At 60.3% G+C, this 17,266-nt stretch overlaps 1 protein-coding gene across 4 annotated transcripts in view; it reads left to right on the top strand.

The window, feature by feature from the left end:
- Positions 1 to 17,266, top strand: part of SH3PXD2A (SH3 and PX domains 2A) — a 232,798-nt gene that overhangs the window by 172,879 nt on the left and 42,653 nt on the right. For 2 of the 4 annotated variants that reach the window (XM_002718709.5, XM_002718708.5), the window contains exons 7-8: positions 1,503 to 1,547; positions 7,387 to 7,518. In XM_002718709.5, coding sequence (XP_002718755.2) covers positions 1,503 to 1,547; positions 7,387 to 7,518 — 177 coding nt within the window. The remainder of the gene's footprint in view (positions 1 to 1,502; positions 1,548 to 7,386; positions 7,519 to 17,266) is intronic. The other 2 variants (XM_008270470.4, XM_051824141.2) reach the window with 1 other exon arrangement.

Below are 17,266 nucleotides of genomic sequence, written 5' to 3' on the forward strand. Positions count from 1 at the left end.
CACCAGCATCTCATGTGAGCACCAGTTCGAGTCCCGACTGCTCCATTTCTGATCCAGCTCCCTCTAATGCTCCTGGGAAAGCAGCGGAAGATGCACTTGGGCCCCTGCCACCCAAGTGAGAGACGCAGCCATCGTGGCCATTTGGGAGTGAGCCAGCGGAGATGGAAGATCGATCGACCTGTCTCTCCTCTCTCTTTAACTCTGCCTTTCAAATAAATAAACCTTTAGAGAAAGGATGCAGTGGGTGTCTGCAGACCTGGTTCCATTTCTGGCCCAGGAGAACCTGAGTAACTCAATCCCCATTACTTTCAGTGTCTGAAAGATTCTCCCCTGTAAAGTGGGGCCAGTACCACGCACCCACCTCATGGGGTGCTTGTGGGGAGTACATGAGTTCCTGGGTAGATATCTTGGCATCTACACCGTGACCCTCTGATACTGTATTTTTATTTATTTGAAAGGTAGAGAGAGAGAGATAGAGACCTTCAATTCACTGGCCACTGGTCCAGGCCAAAGGCCAGGAGCCTCGACCTCAGTCCAGGCCTCCTACACGGGCAGCAGGAACCAAAATACTTGAGCCATCATCAGCCGCTTTCCAGGTTCTGAGTTAGCAGGTAGCTGGAATCAGAAGCAAAGCCAGGATTCGAACCCAGGACATAGGCATCGGAAGGGGTGACTGAACCACTGTGCCAAATACCTGCTCCTCTCTGCTGTTTCACACACATGGTCCCACCATTGATCAGACTGGGAGCTTGCTGCCTTACTGTCATGCTAATGGCACACGTCTCATAATCCTATGTTTTTCATGGCATTTTATTTTGTTCCTCCCTCTTGGTAGGAGGACAACTTTTAACCCCATTTTGCAAGGGGGATATGGAGGTCCAGCTTGGACACCACTGTCTGGGCCTAGAATAGAACCCTCATTTCTTCTGGCCACTTGGGTTTCCTGTCCTGCAGGGCTGCGGTTGGGAGTTGAGACGTGGGCAGGATGGCGGCAGGGGCTGGGTATCAGGAGCCAGTGGCTATGGTACCACCAGACCAGGAGAGCAGTCTGTGTTGCTCCAGTCCTGCCATGTGAGGTTCCGGTCCAGATGGCTGAGCCTGCAGGCCTGCTAGGCTCCTTGGAGCCACCAGGCCCTGTGGGGCCAGCCCCCTACGTGGCAAGAGAGGAAGGGCCGGGCTGCCTGCTGCAGGGCCGTGGCAACCCACGGGCCCCCTTCCAGGGAGGGATTGTGTAGGATCCTCTGTGCTCCAGAGGATTCCAGGGTTTCGCCAGACACTTCATTATCCCTGTCCCAGCCTCTGTAATCACACGGGCCCACGCCCAACAGCCAGCCCAGGGCCAGGAAATCACTCCCGTCCCCTCCCCCGCTTTCCGCGTCGGCGGCCGCCGAGCCGGGCCCTGCAGCCACTGGCCTCCGACCGCCTGCCTGCCTGCCTGCCTAACGGTTCTCTCTCCTCTGCTTCTCTTTCCCGTCGCTGCTTGCTCTCGGGGGACTTGGAAGTGTGGCTGTCCAGCTGGACAGAGTCTCCCAAGAAGGACGTGACAGGTACCGGGCGGTGTGCATGTGAGTGCATGCATGGGACTCGTGTGTCCAGCACGTGTGCGCGGGTGCCCAGAGGCTGCATTCCAGGTGCATGCTCCGTGGGTCGCAGGGCGGCTTTCCCCCGCGTGGCGAGTCTGCGTCTTCCGCTGCTGCGCCCTCTGCCCCTTCCAGGGCCACCCCGACTAGTCCTCAGCTCCCGCCTCGGAGCCCCCTGATGAACTGGGACCACACAGCGCAGTGTGTGAGCAGGCCTGCCCCGGCTCTGCCACAGCTTGGCGCTGCCGTCTTGGGCAGGCAGGGCAGCCTCCCGCGGGGACTGTGATGTGTGCCCGGGCAGTGGGGGGTGCCCACAACCCTCAGTGCTATCTCACTTGGCCACTCCGATGAGGCGGGCCGGCCAGCCAGCCATGCCTCGGCTCACTTCAGGCAGCTAAACGGAGGCCGAGAGCCAAGGGGCCTGAGCCTGGTTCCCAGCCGTCCCGTTGGGGGCCCGTCCTGACACTGTAACTGAGGGTGGTCACAGCCCGCGAGCCTTGGCCATCCAGAGCCTGGGGCTGCCTCTGGCCCCCTGCCTGGCCGAGATAGCCCTCGGGGACTTGGGCCTTGGTCTGTGTCCCAGCAGAGCTGGGCCCGGCACTGGGGACTTGCCTCTCGCCTTCGGTTTTATTGGACAATGGCAGGAAGACCTCAACAGCAGCAGGGTTGTCTGCTCCCAGAGGGAGCTGGGGAGCGGGGAGCGGGATTTTCTGGAGGGCCTTCTAGGATGCCCCCCATTTCTGAAAGTGCTACCCCCTGCTCTGAGAGCAGATGTTCCAGCTGGGGGAATTGGGGTGGGAAAGAGCCTGAGCCAGGCCTGGAGGAGGCAGGGGGTGGGAGGCGAGGCCCCTCCCCCTTGCCAGCACCCTTCTGGTGTTCGCCGTGACGAGGGCCTGGGCCTGAGCTAATCACTGGGCTCCGGTCCCTGTTTCCCCTCTCCACGAGCCAGTGAGCGGAGCCCACTTGGCCCACAGCATTGCATTCTATTCACCACACGTAGGGCTGAGAGGCCGGCAGGCCCGGGCGGCCTGGGAGGAGCCAGTGAGGGAGTAGGGGACCTTGGTGGGTGCGCAGGGGCTGGGGTGGAGGCCACCTCCAGGCCCGGCTTCTCAGGATGAGCCCGGTTGTGGCCAGCAGGGGGAACCCAGCCGGCCCAGAAGTCTCAGGCAAGCCGCCAGGTCTTTCTGGGCCTTGGTTTCCCCATCTGGACTGTGGGTGGGTTCTGTGAGACCAGAAGCTCCAAGGTGGGGGGCTGGAGTGGAGATGATTGCAGACAGGGTCTGCAGGCCGCTGGGCCTGGCATCCACCCCAGCGTGGCCCAGGGAGTGCTGGTCTGGCTCTCTCCAGCTGGCAAGTCCACGGCCTGCCTGGGAGCTGCCTGGGAGCGGGGGGTCTGGGAGGGGCAGCCTGCAGGCACACAGCCCCAGGCCTCCCTTCCCCACCCTTCTTCCTCCTGGCCCTGGCCCCCCACCCCAGGCTTCAGATCAGTGTCTCTCATCCCCTCTCTACTATTTGCTTTGTAAACAACACCCGCAGTTTATGTGTGGCTTAACCCCAGCACTTCATCGCATGCTTGGGACAGCCCCCTCAAGGATCTGTCACTGTTCCTGTTTACAGATGAGAAACCTAAAGCCCACAGACACAGGTGTCCTCCCCCGGGGTCACAGAGCAGGACTGGGCCCCAGCCCCTTGGGCTCTGGGGCTGGGCTGTCACTGACTAGAATCTCAGGGAGTGACTGTGGCCAGGATTGTGTCGTGTGGCACTAGAGAGGCTCCTGTCTAGAGCGCGCATTCTGGCTGGAGAGCAGTGGCCGACAAACTGCGGGAGACGGCCCTGTGGCTGGAGTGGTGGGGGAGCCTCCTGGAGGGACCCGCGAGATTGGTAGATGCGGGATTGGCAGAGACAAAAGAGGAGAGCATTCCTGGCAGGGGCAGTGGCTAATGCAGAGGCTTGGAAGCTAAGAAACTGCAGGGAACTGTGTCATTGGCACATAGTGGGTGCTCAGCAGGTGTGGCTGTACATCCTGAACCTGAACGTTGCCTGGAACCCGTCGGGGGGGTGGATGGGAAGGTATCAGGGAACGTGGGCACCCAATCAGTCAAGACTGGGCTGCAGTTTGGCCATTCTGTATTGGGAACAGGGGGCCACCGAAGGTGTTGGCTAGGGGACTGGCTTGGCAGAAGCCTCGTTGAGAGGTTTCAGTTTGGCAGCCAGGATCAGGCAGGAGCCAGGGTTCTGTCCAGGTGGTGGTTAGAGGAATGTAGGTGTGAGGCATGGGTGGGGCAGGCAACTCTGTAGGCCTTAGCAGGTCCAGCCAGGGACTGTGGGAGAAAGCTCAAGGCTCCTGCAAAGCCGCCTTCCAACCCTGGGGAGGCTCCACTCCCCAGCAGGGGCACACCCCTTCTCCAGGCTCCTGCCAGCCCTTCTCATCTGAAGACCTGAGGCCCCCTCCCCTCCCTTGGGCAGCCTCCCCCAGCCCCCAGTTTTCTAGGACTGGGCTGGGAGGGGATCCTGAGCAGCCTCTGCAGGATGATGTCACCACCCTCCGGCTGCCAGGATTTCTCCTCGGGATACCTGCTCCCAGCCCCTGCCCATCCCAGGCAGCCAGCGCCCTAAGAGCAAGCTGGGAGCTGGCCTGTGCTGGGAGTGGGAAGGGTGCCCAGAAGGAGAGCGCCAGTCTGCGACGCCTGCAGACCGCTTCCTCAGCTTTCCTACCTGTCTCCTGCAGTGGCAGCCTTTGGAGAGCTCCGGCCAATTTTCCAGGAAGGCCCTTTGAATCCCACTTCCCTCTACCACCACCACCCCCCACCCCGAAATCTTGCCTCAGACTTTCTTGGCTTGGCCTGCAGTGAGCTGATGTCTCGCCACTGCCCAGCACACCTCCCACCCTGGCTAGCATCTTCGGGCCCCCAGTGCAGGCCTCCTGCTTGCCCCCCTTTGCCATCTCCCCCTTCTCCCCCTTCTCCCTGTGAGTCCGGGCATCCAGTGGCCCCACCTTGCAGGGTGAGGCCCTGCCAGTTTGTCCACATTGACTCAGTAAACCGTCAGCTTCCTCTGTTCGCCTGGCTGCCAGCTCCTTCAGCTCCCCCGCAGGTGCTGGGAACATGCCGTGGCCTGGGCAGTCAAGGTAGTGAGATACTGCAGTCCTTATTAAGCACCAACTGTGTACTGGTGTCTGGAGATAGAGCGAGGCAGGGCCCTTGCCAGGAGACCAGGCACCAAGGCCCACCGTGGGTTGTGTCCTTGGCGAGACTTTAAGTTAAGATCATCGGTGATCCAGGTGCCTTAGGAAGATCGCTTACTTGCATGAGAATCAGCTTGCTCCCCTTGTATAAAACGGGGCTGTACCAGGCACTTCTGCACAGGGCTGCCGCGAGGACCGAAGGAGGCCGCAGGGTGAGGCCTTCAGCTGCCTGGCATGGCTCTGACCCTGAGTAAGCCGAGGAAGGCTCGCCGCCATTGCCTGGGTAACCTGGGTGCCCTCTCACCTGCTGTGGGCTCTCCTGCTTCTCTCTCGCATTTCCCTTTCTTACAGCTCCCAAGCTGGCAAGGGGCTCCCTTTGGCCTCAGGGCAGGGGCTGGCCCCTTTTGTGCTGGACACCCTTCAGAAGTGCCCTCGGCCTCAGGGGCTCTAAGTACTCTGCCCCCAGGACGAGCGCTGAAGTCCCCAGGGGCACAGTGGGAGGTAGCTGTGAGCCCAGTGCCCAGCGCCGCAGCCGTCCGCTGGCAGGCACAGGCGCAGAAGCTGCCCGGCCGCACCCCTGTGCACAGGAGGGGCTGGCCCAGCTGCCGTTTGCGTTTCTGCCTGAAACATGATCCTGGCTTCGGAGGGGCGGCCTGGGGCTGTGCTTGTGCATATCCACCCGGTGCAGCTCAGCTGGGATGGGGTCCCTTCTGGGTCTCTAAAGGGCTGAGCGGGGCTGCAGGGCCCACCCTCCGTGCAAGACAGTTTCTTTCCATTTCAAAGAAAACCCCTCCCTCCCCACGGTGTCTCCCAGAGTTCTGTGACCCCCTGGCCCAGGGGTGGCAGAGCCCAAAGAGTTGACCGTGCCTCACGCTCATGGCTGCACACAGGCACCAGAACAGGTGTCAGTGATTCTGTGCTACCAATTTGAGGGTCATTGTGCTGGAAGAACAGAATGTGTGGAAGCAGACATCGGGCAGCTGTTCTATATTGGAAAACGAGATGGGCTTAGAAGACGCTGAATGTGGTTGTGTTCGTGCCAGCTGTGTGAGCTGGGGTGCATCGCTTGCCTTGTCTGGGCCTCTGATTAGTCTTTGTGAAATGCCACAGTGAGAGGGGTGTAGTGAGGATGAGATGGGACAGCCTATGTGCCTGGCTTGTGAGTCAGAGTCAGGCATGTAGGGAGTGTGCCTGTGGGTTGAAGCACCCAAGGAGCCACGTGGAGCCTGGAGACCCTCAGCCATTCCTATGGCCTGACCAGGTGTGAAGCCCCAACCTTCATGGAGAGTGGCAGACACATATTAAGGAGGACACTAGAGGGAAAAATGTGCACTGGGAGCTGGGGGGTCTGGGAAGACATCCTGGAGGAGGTGACCGCTGGGTCTCTCGCTTGTGGATTCCTTTTATCTGCTAACAGGGTTTGGGATGTCTTGGGTGTCATATCCATACCTGTACCCTAATGATGGCAGCAACTGAAGTCCAGGGAGGCTGAAACCATGCCAGTCCTGCACAGCTGGGAAGCTGAGATGGGCACCCGGCCTGCCCACCTTCCAGCCTGGTGCTTGCTTCTGGGAGCCTGGGGCCGCCTGCCCTGCCTCTGCTGTACCCCCGGCTTTTGACTCTGTTGGCTCCTGAAACAGCCCCGAGGCAGCTGGGAGCCTGACCGCCAGCCCCAGCGTTCAGAGGCTCAGGGCGACCGTTAGTGTCCGTTTGGCCAGCGGCAACAGCCAGGCCAGCCTGACGCCGGTCCCTCAGCTGCATCCCTGGGGCTGGGGGGGCCGCGCCTTGGTGCACCCGAGGAGAGGATGGGGGGGAGGGACGGAGTCGAACTTGAGGAACAGTCGGCGGGGGGGGGGGGGGGGGGGGGTGGGCCGGGCTGGTCTGTGACTGGCGCTGGGACGTTCTTCTTGGGTTTCAAGTAAACAGTCTAGGCCCTCCCCCCTGCGCTGCCTCCACCCCCGGCTCCTCATTCGACGGGTCTCATGTGTTTCTATTTAAGGGTTGCGAGCAAACCCTCGCGATTGGCGGCCTCAAACCCTCTGGACTCCTCACTGCGGGCCTGGGCTGCAGAGTGCTCTCCCGCTCTCCCCTCCGCCCGCCTGCCCGCGGGGAGCACGGCTGCCCTCGCTCTGCCGGCTCCCAGGGGCCTCCTCCTTGCCTTTTCTCCCCCCTCTCTGCTGTGCTGCGGCCTCAGCCCTCATGGGCCGCCCACCAGCTTGCTCGCGGCCCTCCCCGCACGTCCCAGCCAGCCCGAGCGTCTGGAGAGCCCACGTCGACTCCAGGCCTCTGTGCAGGCTGCCCCATGCCGGGCCGTGACTAGCTCCTCCCAGCAGAGGGCTCCCCCCAAGTCTCTTTGGCCTCTGTCTCTGTCTCTGTCTCTCTGCTCCCCTCCCTTTCTCCCAGGCCCCCTGGCTCCCCATGTCCCCCGGTCCCCCCAGTGTGGGGCCTTGCTATATGGCCTGTCCTTGGGGCCCGGCGAGCTGCAAGCCCTGGCTTCGGGCTGTCCCTCGGAGCGGCGCTGGCGACCGAGCAGCCTCCCCCGAGGCCAATGGACAGGGGGCGCCCCGGCCGCGGGGCCATGGCTGGCCGCTGGCTCACCGCGTGCTTTCTGCCCCCGCCAGGTGCCGACAGCAGCGCCGAGCCCATGATCCTGGAACAGTACGTGGTGGTGTCCAACTATAAGAAGCAGGAGAACTCGGAGCTGAGCCTCCAGGCTGGGGAGGTGGTGGATGTCATCGAGAAGAACGAAAGCGGTGAGTTGTCGCTTGCGCGGCCGGCCGTCGGCAGAGCGCTCCGGGCTCCGCCCGCCTCCTCGCCCGGCTGGTTTTTGTTCCCTGCCTCCTCCCCCTCTGCAGCTCTACGTGTGATTTCCATCTGGCAGGAGAGGGCTGCGCGGGCTGAGGTTTCCCCCGTTGGTCTGGGCTGCAGGCCAGCACTTTGCCTGGTGCTGGAGGAATGTCTGCCTCGCGCGGGGTAATTAACCGGCTCTTGTTAATGCGAGGCCAGGGTGGTAGCGTCCAGCCCTGGCTCAGGGTCCCCGGGGAGAAGAGCGCTTCCGGCTCAGGGGTGCTGAGCAGCTGCCGTCCCTGGCAGGAGCGTATTCCAAGCCTAGTCCCAGGCAGAGGCGAGAGGACCTGGCTAGCTGGTGGGGGGAAGCAGGCTCTGACGTCACTCTGGCATCCTGGGGTCCCAGTTTCCCCTGGCAAGTTGTCTGAGGAAGGGCCAGGCCTGTGGGAGCTGGCTGGGGTCTGGGTGATGAGCTGACCGCCCCCTGCCGAGCCAGGGGCCGCCTGGAGCTGGGCAGAGAGCCCGGCCTGGGAGATGGAGCCAGGCCCCTGGCCAGGAGGGTCCTGCAGCACTGGGAGTGGTCACTTGAGCTGTGCCAGTGGCTGCCCAGGGGCCTGTGGATTACGGGGTTCTTGCCGAGCGGACCAGAGTCCCCTGGCATCCTTGGCAGCAGAAGTCGTGGCAGGTAGAGGCCGGGACGCTGAGTCTCAGCCCGGAGATGCAGCTTGTGCGGCCGCTGCAGGGCCACAGGTGGACCCTGGAGCTGCGTGGGCAGTTTGCTCACAGCTGGGCTTGGTGGCGGGGGTGAGGTGTTTCGTTTTGGTTTCGGTTTGCTTCAGGGAAGGTCTCTGTGCCAGGAGCCTCCCTGGACTGTATTTGGTGGACACTCCCAACGGGGAGGGGCCTGTTCTCTCCTTGCCCCTACTCTATTCCCTTCCAGTGTTTGAATCCCGAAAGGAAGGCAAACCAGAGGACTCCTGTGCCCATTCTGTAGATGGGATAATTGAGGCACGGAGAGATTGGGGGGAAACAAGTTGCCTGGTCAAAAGCAGAACCGGGACACTCGTGGGATTCTGATTCCTTAACTGCTGCACCATACGCCCACCTAGGGCTTCTCATTCCTGTGTCTCTGAGTGGCAAATAGAAGGGCAAATAGAAGGAGAAGTAGAATTCAAAGTTGGTTTGGGGGGAGGGTGAGTTTGGTGCAAGGGTAAGGGTGCCGCTTGATACTCCTGCAGCCTGCAGGGAGTGCCCGTGCGTCCATCTTCCTGCTCACATGCAACCCGGGGAGCAGTGGTGACGGCTCGGTTGTCGGGTCCCTGCGACCCACGTGGTGGATCTCAGTTGACTTCTGGGCTCCTCCTGGCTTCAGCTGTTGTGGACATCTGGGGAGTGAACCAGCAGCTACATCTCTCTCTGTCTCTGCCTTTCAAATAAGTGAATTTTGGAACAAACAGATTTGAAATCCATGCATAGTTGTGTTGTTTTGTTTGTAACACGCATTTGCTGTGAGCTTTTTGAAGAACCCTCGTGACTGCTGAGATCTTGGAGGGTCTTCTAGGGGAGTTGGGGGCTGTGGAACATGCTCCCTGGAGCAGGACTGTGCTGTGTGAACACAGGGCTGTCTCACGGCCCTCCTGGCTCCTGGTCCCCTGGCAGACAGATCTGGCTGGGCCCTGAGCCTGGAGGAGTCAGCAAGGTGGTTGGCAGCAGTGGTCGCCACCTGGCAGAGCTGTGTCCCTGGTAACAGGCCTCGACCCACTGCCCCAGGTGCCCATGCTGGTCTCCTTCCGGCAGCTTGGCCGTCGTCACGCCTCCAGCCCCTCCCCATCCCCGGAAGTAGTTGTCTGGGAACCCTAAGCACCTTGGGGCCCTGAGGAAGGGTCCTCCCCTGGGTGTAGGGGTGTGCGTTGGCATTGGAGCTCATGCCAAGGCCAGATGAGGGGGTTAGCCCTGCTCAGAAGAGGAGTCCTCGCTCAGAGGCCTGTGCCCCTCGCCTGCTGTGTGGAGCAGCAGGAGGGAGCAGGCCCCCACGTCTTCAGGCCTTAGCCCCTGGCCCGGGTGGCTGAGGAGGAGTGAGTCCCTCCTGGTTCAAGGCTCCGTGGTTCCCGGGAGCTCGCACACGCTCCGCTTTCCCAGCCCACAATCAGGATCTAGGAACACTGAGTCCTGCACAGGTGAGCGTCTGTCAGGTGTGGAGACGCCAGCTGTCCCGAGGGGCACCTGGTGGCTGGGTGAGTGGCTCCTGCCTTCTTCCCGTGGCCGCTGTCTGATCCACACCCTGCTGGGGAGCTGTTGTGCATAGAGGCAGGGTTCTACCTGCCACCTGCTGGCCAGGTGGTTTCAGGTCCCTGCATTTCTCTGGGCCTCAGTTTGCCCTTCTGTCAGAGGGAGGTAATCTTGTGGCCACTCGCGGCCAGGTGACTGTGTGGAGCCCCGGGTGTTGGCTGGAGAGTGACTCCCTGAACGTGCCTTTTCTCCTTCTCACGGAGCTTCGTATATTGGGCTTGATGGAGATGGCAGCTCGGCTGCAGAGCTGGGCATAGGGACCCCCAACGCAAAGCTGCCCTGTCTGTCCCCACCAGACACCAGCAGGCCTGGGGTGTGCTCTGACTGAAGCGAAGAGAACCAGCAGGCGGAGAGGAGAAAGGAAGGGGGCCGGGCTGCAGCTCCCTGGGGGAAGCTGGAGGCCGGGCTTGGGGGAAGGGGGGCGTGTTGTGCATCCTGCATGCTGGCTTTGGAAAGAGCGGTGAGTGAGGCTGTTGAACCCTGGAACAAAGACCCAATTGTGATGCCTTTGACCTGGGACATGGTAGTGGGCGTGTTGGGGCATTTCCACTGGCAGTGTGGGGCTGCAGCCCCAGGCAGCATCGGCCCCGCCTTCCGGGGCCTCGCCTCGCCCACTGGGTGCTAGGCCTCAGCATCATGCCCTCCCACTTGGCTCAGCATCCACCCCCTGCTGCATCTGCTTGTCGGAGCCCTCTGCTGGGTTCACAGCCCCTGGTGGGTGGGCAAGGTGGAGGTGCAGGCGTGCAGGCCCCATGCTCTAGTGTAGACGTGTGTGGATGGCAGCCGCTGCCAGGCCGCCCACGCCCATGGCTCCAGCAGGATGAAGGGTGTGTGCGGCCCTGCACAGTGGCAGGAGCTTCAGTCCTTCCGCGGTGAAGCTACCAGGCCAAGAGGTTAGGTGACTTTCTTGGAGTCCACGAACTCTTCCAGGGAGCAGGAGGGTGGGCTGAGCCGGGCAGGAGGTGGCTGGGAACCCACGTGGTGTTGCTGCAGGTCGACCTGGGCGGGTTGGGATGACCACAGAGCTCCCTAGACATCCGCAGAAGGACATCTGTGTCCCTCCTGCCTGCGCGTGCTCAGCTGTGGCAGGGATTTGTGTTGGCAATTGATCCCTTGAGCCTGGTGCAGGTGACAGGTGACAGCCAAGAGGATCTCTGGAAGGCCATGCCTTCCCAGCACTGAGGACAAGCTTGGCATCCCGAGCAGGTGATGGGCACAAGCAGGGACACCCAGGGCGGGACCTACGGGACTTCCTGGAAAGTGTTGTGGGTTAAGTAGCATACCTCCCCCCCCCCCCCAAAGGATACAGTGTCTCAACATGGAAATGGCGCATTCCCTTGCCTCTGTCCGGTTTTCCCAGGAGTTTTCGGAAGCAACCTCATAGTGCAAAAACACTGTACAACTCCAGGAGCCTTGCTGCCCAGCAGGCCGTGTCTCAATGGCCACATCGGCTTCACCCTCCTGCAGGCGTCGTGTTGTCCAACTTGTGGCTGAGCAGTGACGTCGGGGTTCTGCCGCTCCGATTTCTGCCTCCCACCTTCCAGAACTGGATCCTCCTCCTCGGGACTGCGGGCCAGGGAAGGAAGTGGGGAGATGAGTCAGCAGAATTTTCCCTGCCTCAGCTTTCCCTCTCTGAGTCTGTTTCCTGGCACCAGCGTGATGCACTGGGAATTCTCGTACCTCCTTGGAAGCAAGGAATGCTGCTCCTCTGGCTCATCCCTTTCTGTTACCAGGGAGGAAAGCAAGCCGTGGGGGCAGTTTGAGGTTCTTCACTCCCCTCCAGTGTCAACACTCTGGTCCCAGTGGAGCTGCCAGCAGAGGCTAGAAACTCGCTCAGACCTGCCCGAGGATGCAGGCAAACCTCACTGAACCCAAGAGCAAGAAGTAAACCCCAGCCCGCGGACTGGGACTGCCCGCCAGAGGTTGGCAGGCTCTGGCTGCTAGGGTAGCAGTAGAGACTTCACTGTTACCTCGTGGACGTCGGCTCTATCTTCTGTGTCTTTTGCTTAGATTCTCTGCCTACCAAGGAACCACCTGATTGCTAACTCAGACTTGCAACTACCATGCTCACAGAAACGGGGGGTCCCAGTGAAGACAGCACAGGCTGTTGGCAGGAAGGCACATTGCTTGCAATCCGCATTATAGATAAAGCAAACTCACACTGTGATCTCTACAACCTTTAAAAAAAAAAAGATTTATTTTATTTATTTGAAAGACAGAGTTGCAGAGAGAGGTACAGCCAGAGAGGTCGGTCTTCCATTCCTCTGGTTCGCTCCCCAAATGACCGCAATGGCCAGAGCTGAGCTGATCTAAAGCCAGGAGCCTCTTCCGGGTCTCCCACACAAGTGCAGGGGCCCAAGGACTTGGGCCATCTTCTACAGCTTTCCCAGGCCACAGCAGAGAGCCGGATTGGAACAGGAGCAGCCAGGGCTCAAACCGGTATCGCAGCATCCCGGCGCTGCAGGCTGGGGTTTTAACTGCTGTGCCACAGCACCGGCCCCTACAACAGCCTTTGAAGAACTTAGTTCCTATGTATCCCACAGAGGTGGGGACAGTCCCCACAAAGCCCTGTCTCGGCCATCAGAAGGCCTTGTTCTCCGATAGCTCTTCTCTGGCTAAGTGCAGCCTGTTCAGCAACTCCAAAGTCCGTCTGGTCTCGGACCATCTCTGGTCTGCAGCTGTTGTCTGCTGCACAGAACTGGGAGAGAGGATAAAGGCCCGGGGTAGGCATCCAGGAGCCGAGGCAGGCCTCCTAATCCAACCTTGGGCCCCTCAACTCGGCTCAGCTCACCCAAGGGCAGAGTGGCTTTGAGAAGGAGACCCCAGGATAGACTAGCCATTAAGGCACCGCAGGTGAGCTCGGCCTGGCTTCCATCCTGGTTGCTCCCTAACTGACCCTAGGCCAGGTTCCCGGGTCCTCTGGGCGTCACTTTCCTTGCCTAAGAAATGGAGGTAATTGCACTCACAGCTATGGAGTTGCTTCAGAGCAATCCTGTGCTTAGTGTAGAACCCAGAACAGTGACTGCTCAGTGTATGACAGCTGGTCCTAGGACCACTGGCCTGGGTCACGGTGCCACAGCCCAACCCTGGAGGCTGGGTTCCTCTTGGGACCTCCGTTTCCAAACCCGGCCAAGCAGTGGGTTGCACTTGGTCATTGCAAGGACTTTGTCGACACCGAGAGCTGGTGAAGTGGGTGTGAAGGAGGAAGTTTTCTAAAAGGCAGTGAGGGCAGGACAGTCCGAACTGGGGATGAGCACCATTCCCTGGAGTCCATCCTTGGGCAGCTGTCTGCCTCAACCTGTGATAGGAAGGAAGATAGGGCAACCCAAGAGTGGGATCTTCATGGGAGCAGGGGGCTTCCTGCCAGGCTGAGAAGGGAGAGGCCTACCCACTCCTAGACTGGTCGTCCCTCCATAGCTTCATGGTGCGGCACCAAGCTGAAGTGCCAGGGGACATCTTGGGTGGGCCTAGCATAGACAGGAAAGCTGCTTTAGAGGAAGAGGAATTGCAAAGCTGGGCCTTGGAGAATGAAAGGATTTAGACAGGAGCTGGCGCTGTGGCTCAGTGGGTAAAGCTGCCGCCTCCAGTGCCAGCGTCCCATATGGGCGCTGGTTCAAGTCCCAGCTACTCCACTTCCGATCCAGCTCTCTGCTGTGGCCTGGGAAAGCATAAGATGGCCCGAGTCCTTGGGCCCCTGCACCCAGGTGGGAGACCAGGAAAAAGCTCCTGGCTCTTGGCTTCGGATCAGCATAGCTCCCGCCATTGCAGCCATCTGGGGAGTGAACCAGTGGATGGAAGTTTCTATCTCTGTCTCACTCTGCCTCTACCTCTCTCTAACTCTGCCTTTCAAATAAATCTTTTTTAAAAAGGGGAGGGGAGTTAGACAGAAAAGGGAGAGCAGGACAGCAGAGCAGGCATCTGAGAGCCCACAGCAGGCGGAAGTGGAAGCTGGGCTGCAGGGGAGGGTCGGGGGAGCTGCTGAACAGGAGAGCCACCTGGATTGGTGCAAGCGGAGCAAGCGGTCCCAGCTGTGCAGAGGAGGGCGAGCCAGGGGCAGGGAGGCCCTGGTAGTAGCCCTTTCCTGGAGCTGCGCAGGGGCCACGTCCAAGGGCATGTCGGCACTGAGCACTGCCGGCCACTGGCTGGTAAGTGGCTACCAGGTGGCCGAGTGGGGCAGCAGACACAGAGACACTCCTAGCATGCTTCCACTCTGTTCAGGTTGCGCAGGTGGAGTGACTGGTCACCCTGAGCTGGCGTCGGCTCTGTGGACAGGTGCCCAGACTCCACAGACCCCGCTCTACCTTTGCCCAGGTGCCTGGTGAGAGGGCAGCCTTGGAGACCCCGCCCTCCCCCACACTCACACTCATTCACAGCCTTTGCCCCCCATGGAAGTGTCAGGTCTCAGCCTGGCTGACACACAGGGACAGAGCTGTTCGCACAATGTCCCCTCCACTCTTACATAACCCATTTCAGCAGAGTGTGAAGCAAAGAACTTCTGCAGAGAATAATTTGTCAGGACCTCAGGGGACTTTGGGTTGAGAAACTGCCCCTCCTTGTCCTCCGTAGCGTTGCCTGCACACTGGGTTCAATCACCCTCATCCCTACCGGCACCCTAACGGATTGCATAGCCTCATCCCCTGGGCTACTGGGAATGACCTAGAATCCCAGCCTCACGGCAGGGCACCAACCAAGGCCACCCAGCAAACCCATGTGCCCAGCAGAGTCTTGGGGGGAATCGGTGTTCCAGGGTTCTTCTCAACTTGGAAGCTGAGCTGTGCATCCCAGGAAATCCCACACAAGCCCAGGTGCCTGTCCATCTGTGTCTGAAATGTGCTGCCTGAAATTTGGGGCTGTTTTTTTTTCTTCATTGTCTCAGCCTCAGCTCTACAGGCTGCCTCTCAGCTGGGCACCTCTCGGGCTCCTGCTCAAATGCATTCACCTCTCCTAAGCTCCAGTTGGACTGGAGTGTGGGGAAGCGGCCCAGGAGCACCATGGGAGGGGAGAGAAAGCCAAACTCCGAGAGTGAGGCGGCCAGGGACAAGCCGCAAAGGGAGCATGTTTGGAGCCTGGCGAGCCACAGTGCAGCCCGTGCACATTACCACAGCCGCCCCCACCAGCAGAACCGTGGGTCTCTGCAGGAGCTCTGAGTGCAGTGGCCCTGTCCTCTTGGCCTCCTGCCAGGAGAGGTCGGGAAGGTCAAGACCACCTGGGGAGACTACCTGTGCCAACAGAGGGCTTTTTTCAAGGTGATCTCTTTCTTTCTCTGAATCACAATGTTTTAGGAGACAAACCCATGAAAATTACCAGACATCACTGAGAGGCAAGGTGCAGACTGGCATTCTGTCTTTCCAAGGAAGAAAGTGAAGCCCAGAGAAGGAGTGACCCTCCTAGGGTTGCACAGCTGACAGGTGGCCCATGAGCATCAAGCCCTGCGGTGTACCCAGTGTTAGGAGACCTGGGTGCTTGTGTGGTTTGGAAACCAAACCCCAGGGTGCTTTGCTGTGTCCCAGAACATAGAATGTGAAACAGGTCAGTCCTTACAGCCCCTGCTGGCCGAGAGCGCCCGTCAGAGGGAACCTGAGAGGGGAGGGGGTGCACGTTGACTCTGTGTCTGGAGCGCTCCTGCCTTTGGCTCCCCCAGTCTGTGGCCGGCTCTGGACAGTTTAGGGCAGTGGTCTGCTCACCAGATCCCTGGCAGGCAGGACTGCGGGTAGAGCTGAGCTGTGCCCCGGTGGCGCTGGTCAGAGCTCCAGCCCTCACTGCCTTTGTCTTCTCCCAGCTGCACAGCCCCACGCTGGCCCCTCACCCACCCCCACCCAGCATGTGACACATCTGCAGCTTTCAATGCAGTCCTTGCACAGAATGCAGTATGTGCATTCAGTCAACAAACAGCGCACCTGCTGTGCCCCCAGTAGCATGCCCAGCAGTGGGGTGCAGCCATCCGGGTCTTCTGGTCACCAAAGGTAACAGCAAGCTGGGGCTCTTGCTCTGCCTGCAAGTAGAAGCCCAGGTGCAGGAAGTCAGTTATTGTCCCATGTACCTGCGGTGTGTGAGGTGGAGGGAACGAGTATAGTTGCTGTGTTGGGGGCGGGTGGTGGGAGAGGATGTCTGGAGAAGGTGGGCTTTGAGTAAGAGGCAGGTCATGGGTGACTTGCAAGACTGAAAGAGGAAGGGGCTACCAGTGAGGGAGCAGGTGGAGGGACCTGTCGGGGGCCTTGAAAGTCAGGCACGGAGAGGCTTTTCCCATCCTTCCCCCACTGCCAAGGGACGTGGCTCTTCTCATCAGAGAGGCAGGAGGCCTGGCAAAGTGAAGCCACAGGCCCGAGGTCAAACCGAGTTGGTGGCGGGACTGTCACAGGTGTGCAGGCCATTGGTGTCAAGGTAGCTACCTGAAGCCCAGGGAGTGGCTAGCGTGTGCCAGGGAAGGAGGAGGCAAGTGGAGCTCTCGGCCACTCTCCTGCAGAGCCTGGAGCCAGTACCTCCCCAGCCCTGAGCTTTTCCAACATGCTCCTGCAAGATCAGCTTCAGGGGCCTCAACTGCAGGCTGCAGACTCCGCCGTGAGTGACACCCCGGGCTGGGGTCAGGCTGGGAGGGAGGCCGTGGTATGCTCCAGGGGAGGTGGGCCTGGCCCATGGCTGGCTGTGAGTCCTCCACACGCTGCCTTTTGTCCCTGCCTTTCCCCAGGAAGGGGGTGAGGTCACTGTTGAAGTTGGCAAGGCGTCTGGATCCTGGGGTTTCTGGACTCTTCATCTTTCTCGTTTCGTTTTCTGACCCGTGGCAGGATTCTGAGTTGCTGTGATAGGGTGGCGTGCAGGTGTGGTCAGGGTGCCAGGCCTCGTGTCCCCACAGCAGCACCTGCAGCATTGATCCCAGGCTTGTCCCACATGTGGCCTGGCCAGACGCCCTTCTGTGCCCTGGCAGGCCTCTCTGCCAATCCCAGACACCCACTCCTCAGCCAAGGCATTGGGTCAAAGGAGTTCCATTTGACACAGTACTCAAGCTGTCACACTCACAGGCAGACGGAACACCAGACTCTGCCCACGAGGGTCATGGTCAGCCTGGGCTCCAAGCTCAGCCTCCAGTCACCCAGTGACCTCTGACATGAGGTGTTACCTCTCTATGCACCTGCTGTGCTCATTTACAGAACAGAGGGTGGCAGGTGTGGAGGTCAAGACCATGGTCACTTTTCCCCCTTAACCATTGTGCTGTTACCAAGCTGGGCTCAACAGGTGGGCTCTTCACCTACGTAGCTGGGGAGCTTCTGAGCTTCCCTCCTACCCCCGAGATGCTAAAAACAAGCTTGTCTCGGCTTCGAGGGAACAGACAAGGGGAATTTGACCACGTTGGCAAGCCTTCAGCCGGCTCTCCCTGGCCGCCAAATGGGTCACTGGCTGCATTGCACGGGGTACGTAAGGACGATCACA

Source organism: Oryctolagus cuniculus, chromosome 15 (assembly GCF_964237555.1).
Source record: "Oryctolagus cuniculus chromosome 15, mOryCun1.1, whole genome shotgun sequence".
Classification (NCBI taxonomy): Eukaryota; Metazoa; Chordata; class Mammalia; order Lagomorpha; family Leporidae; genus Oryctolagus; species Oryctolagus cuniculus.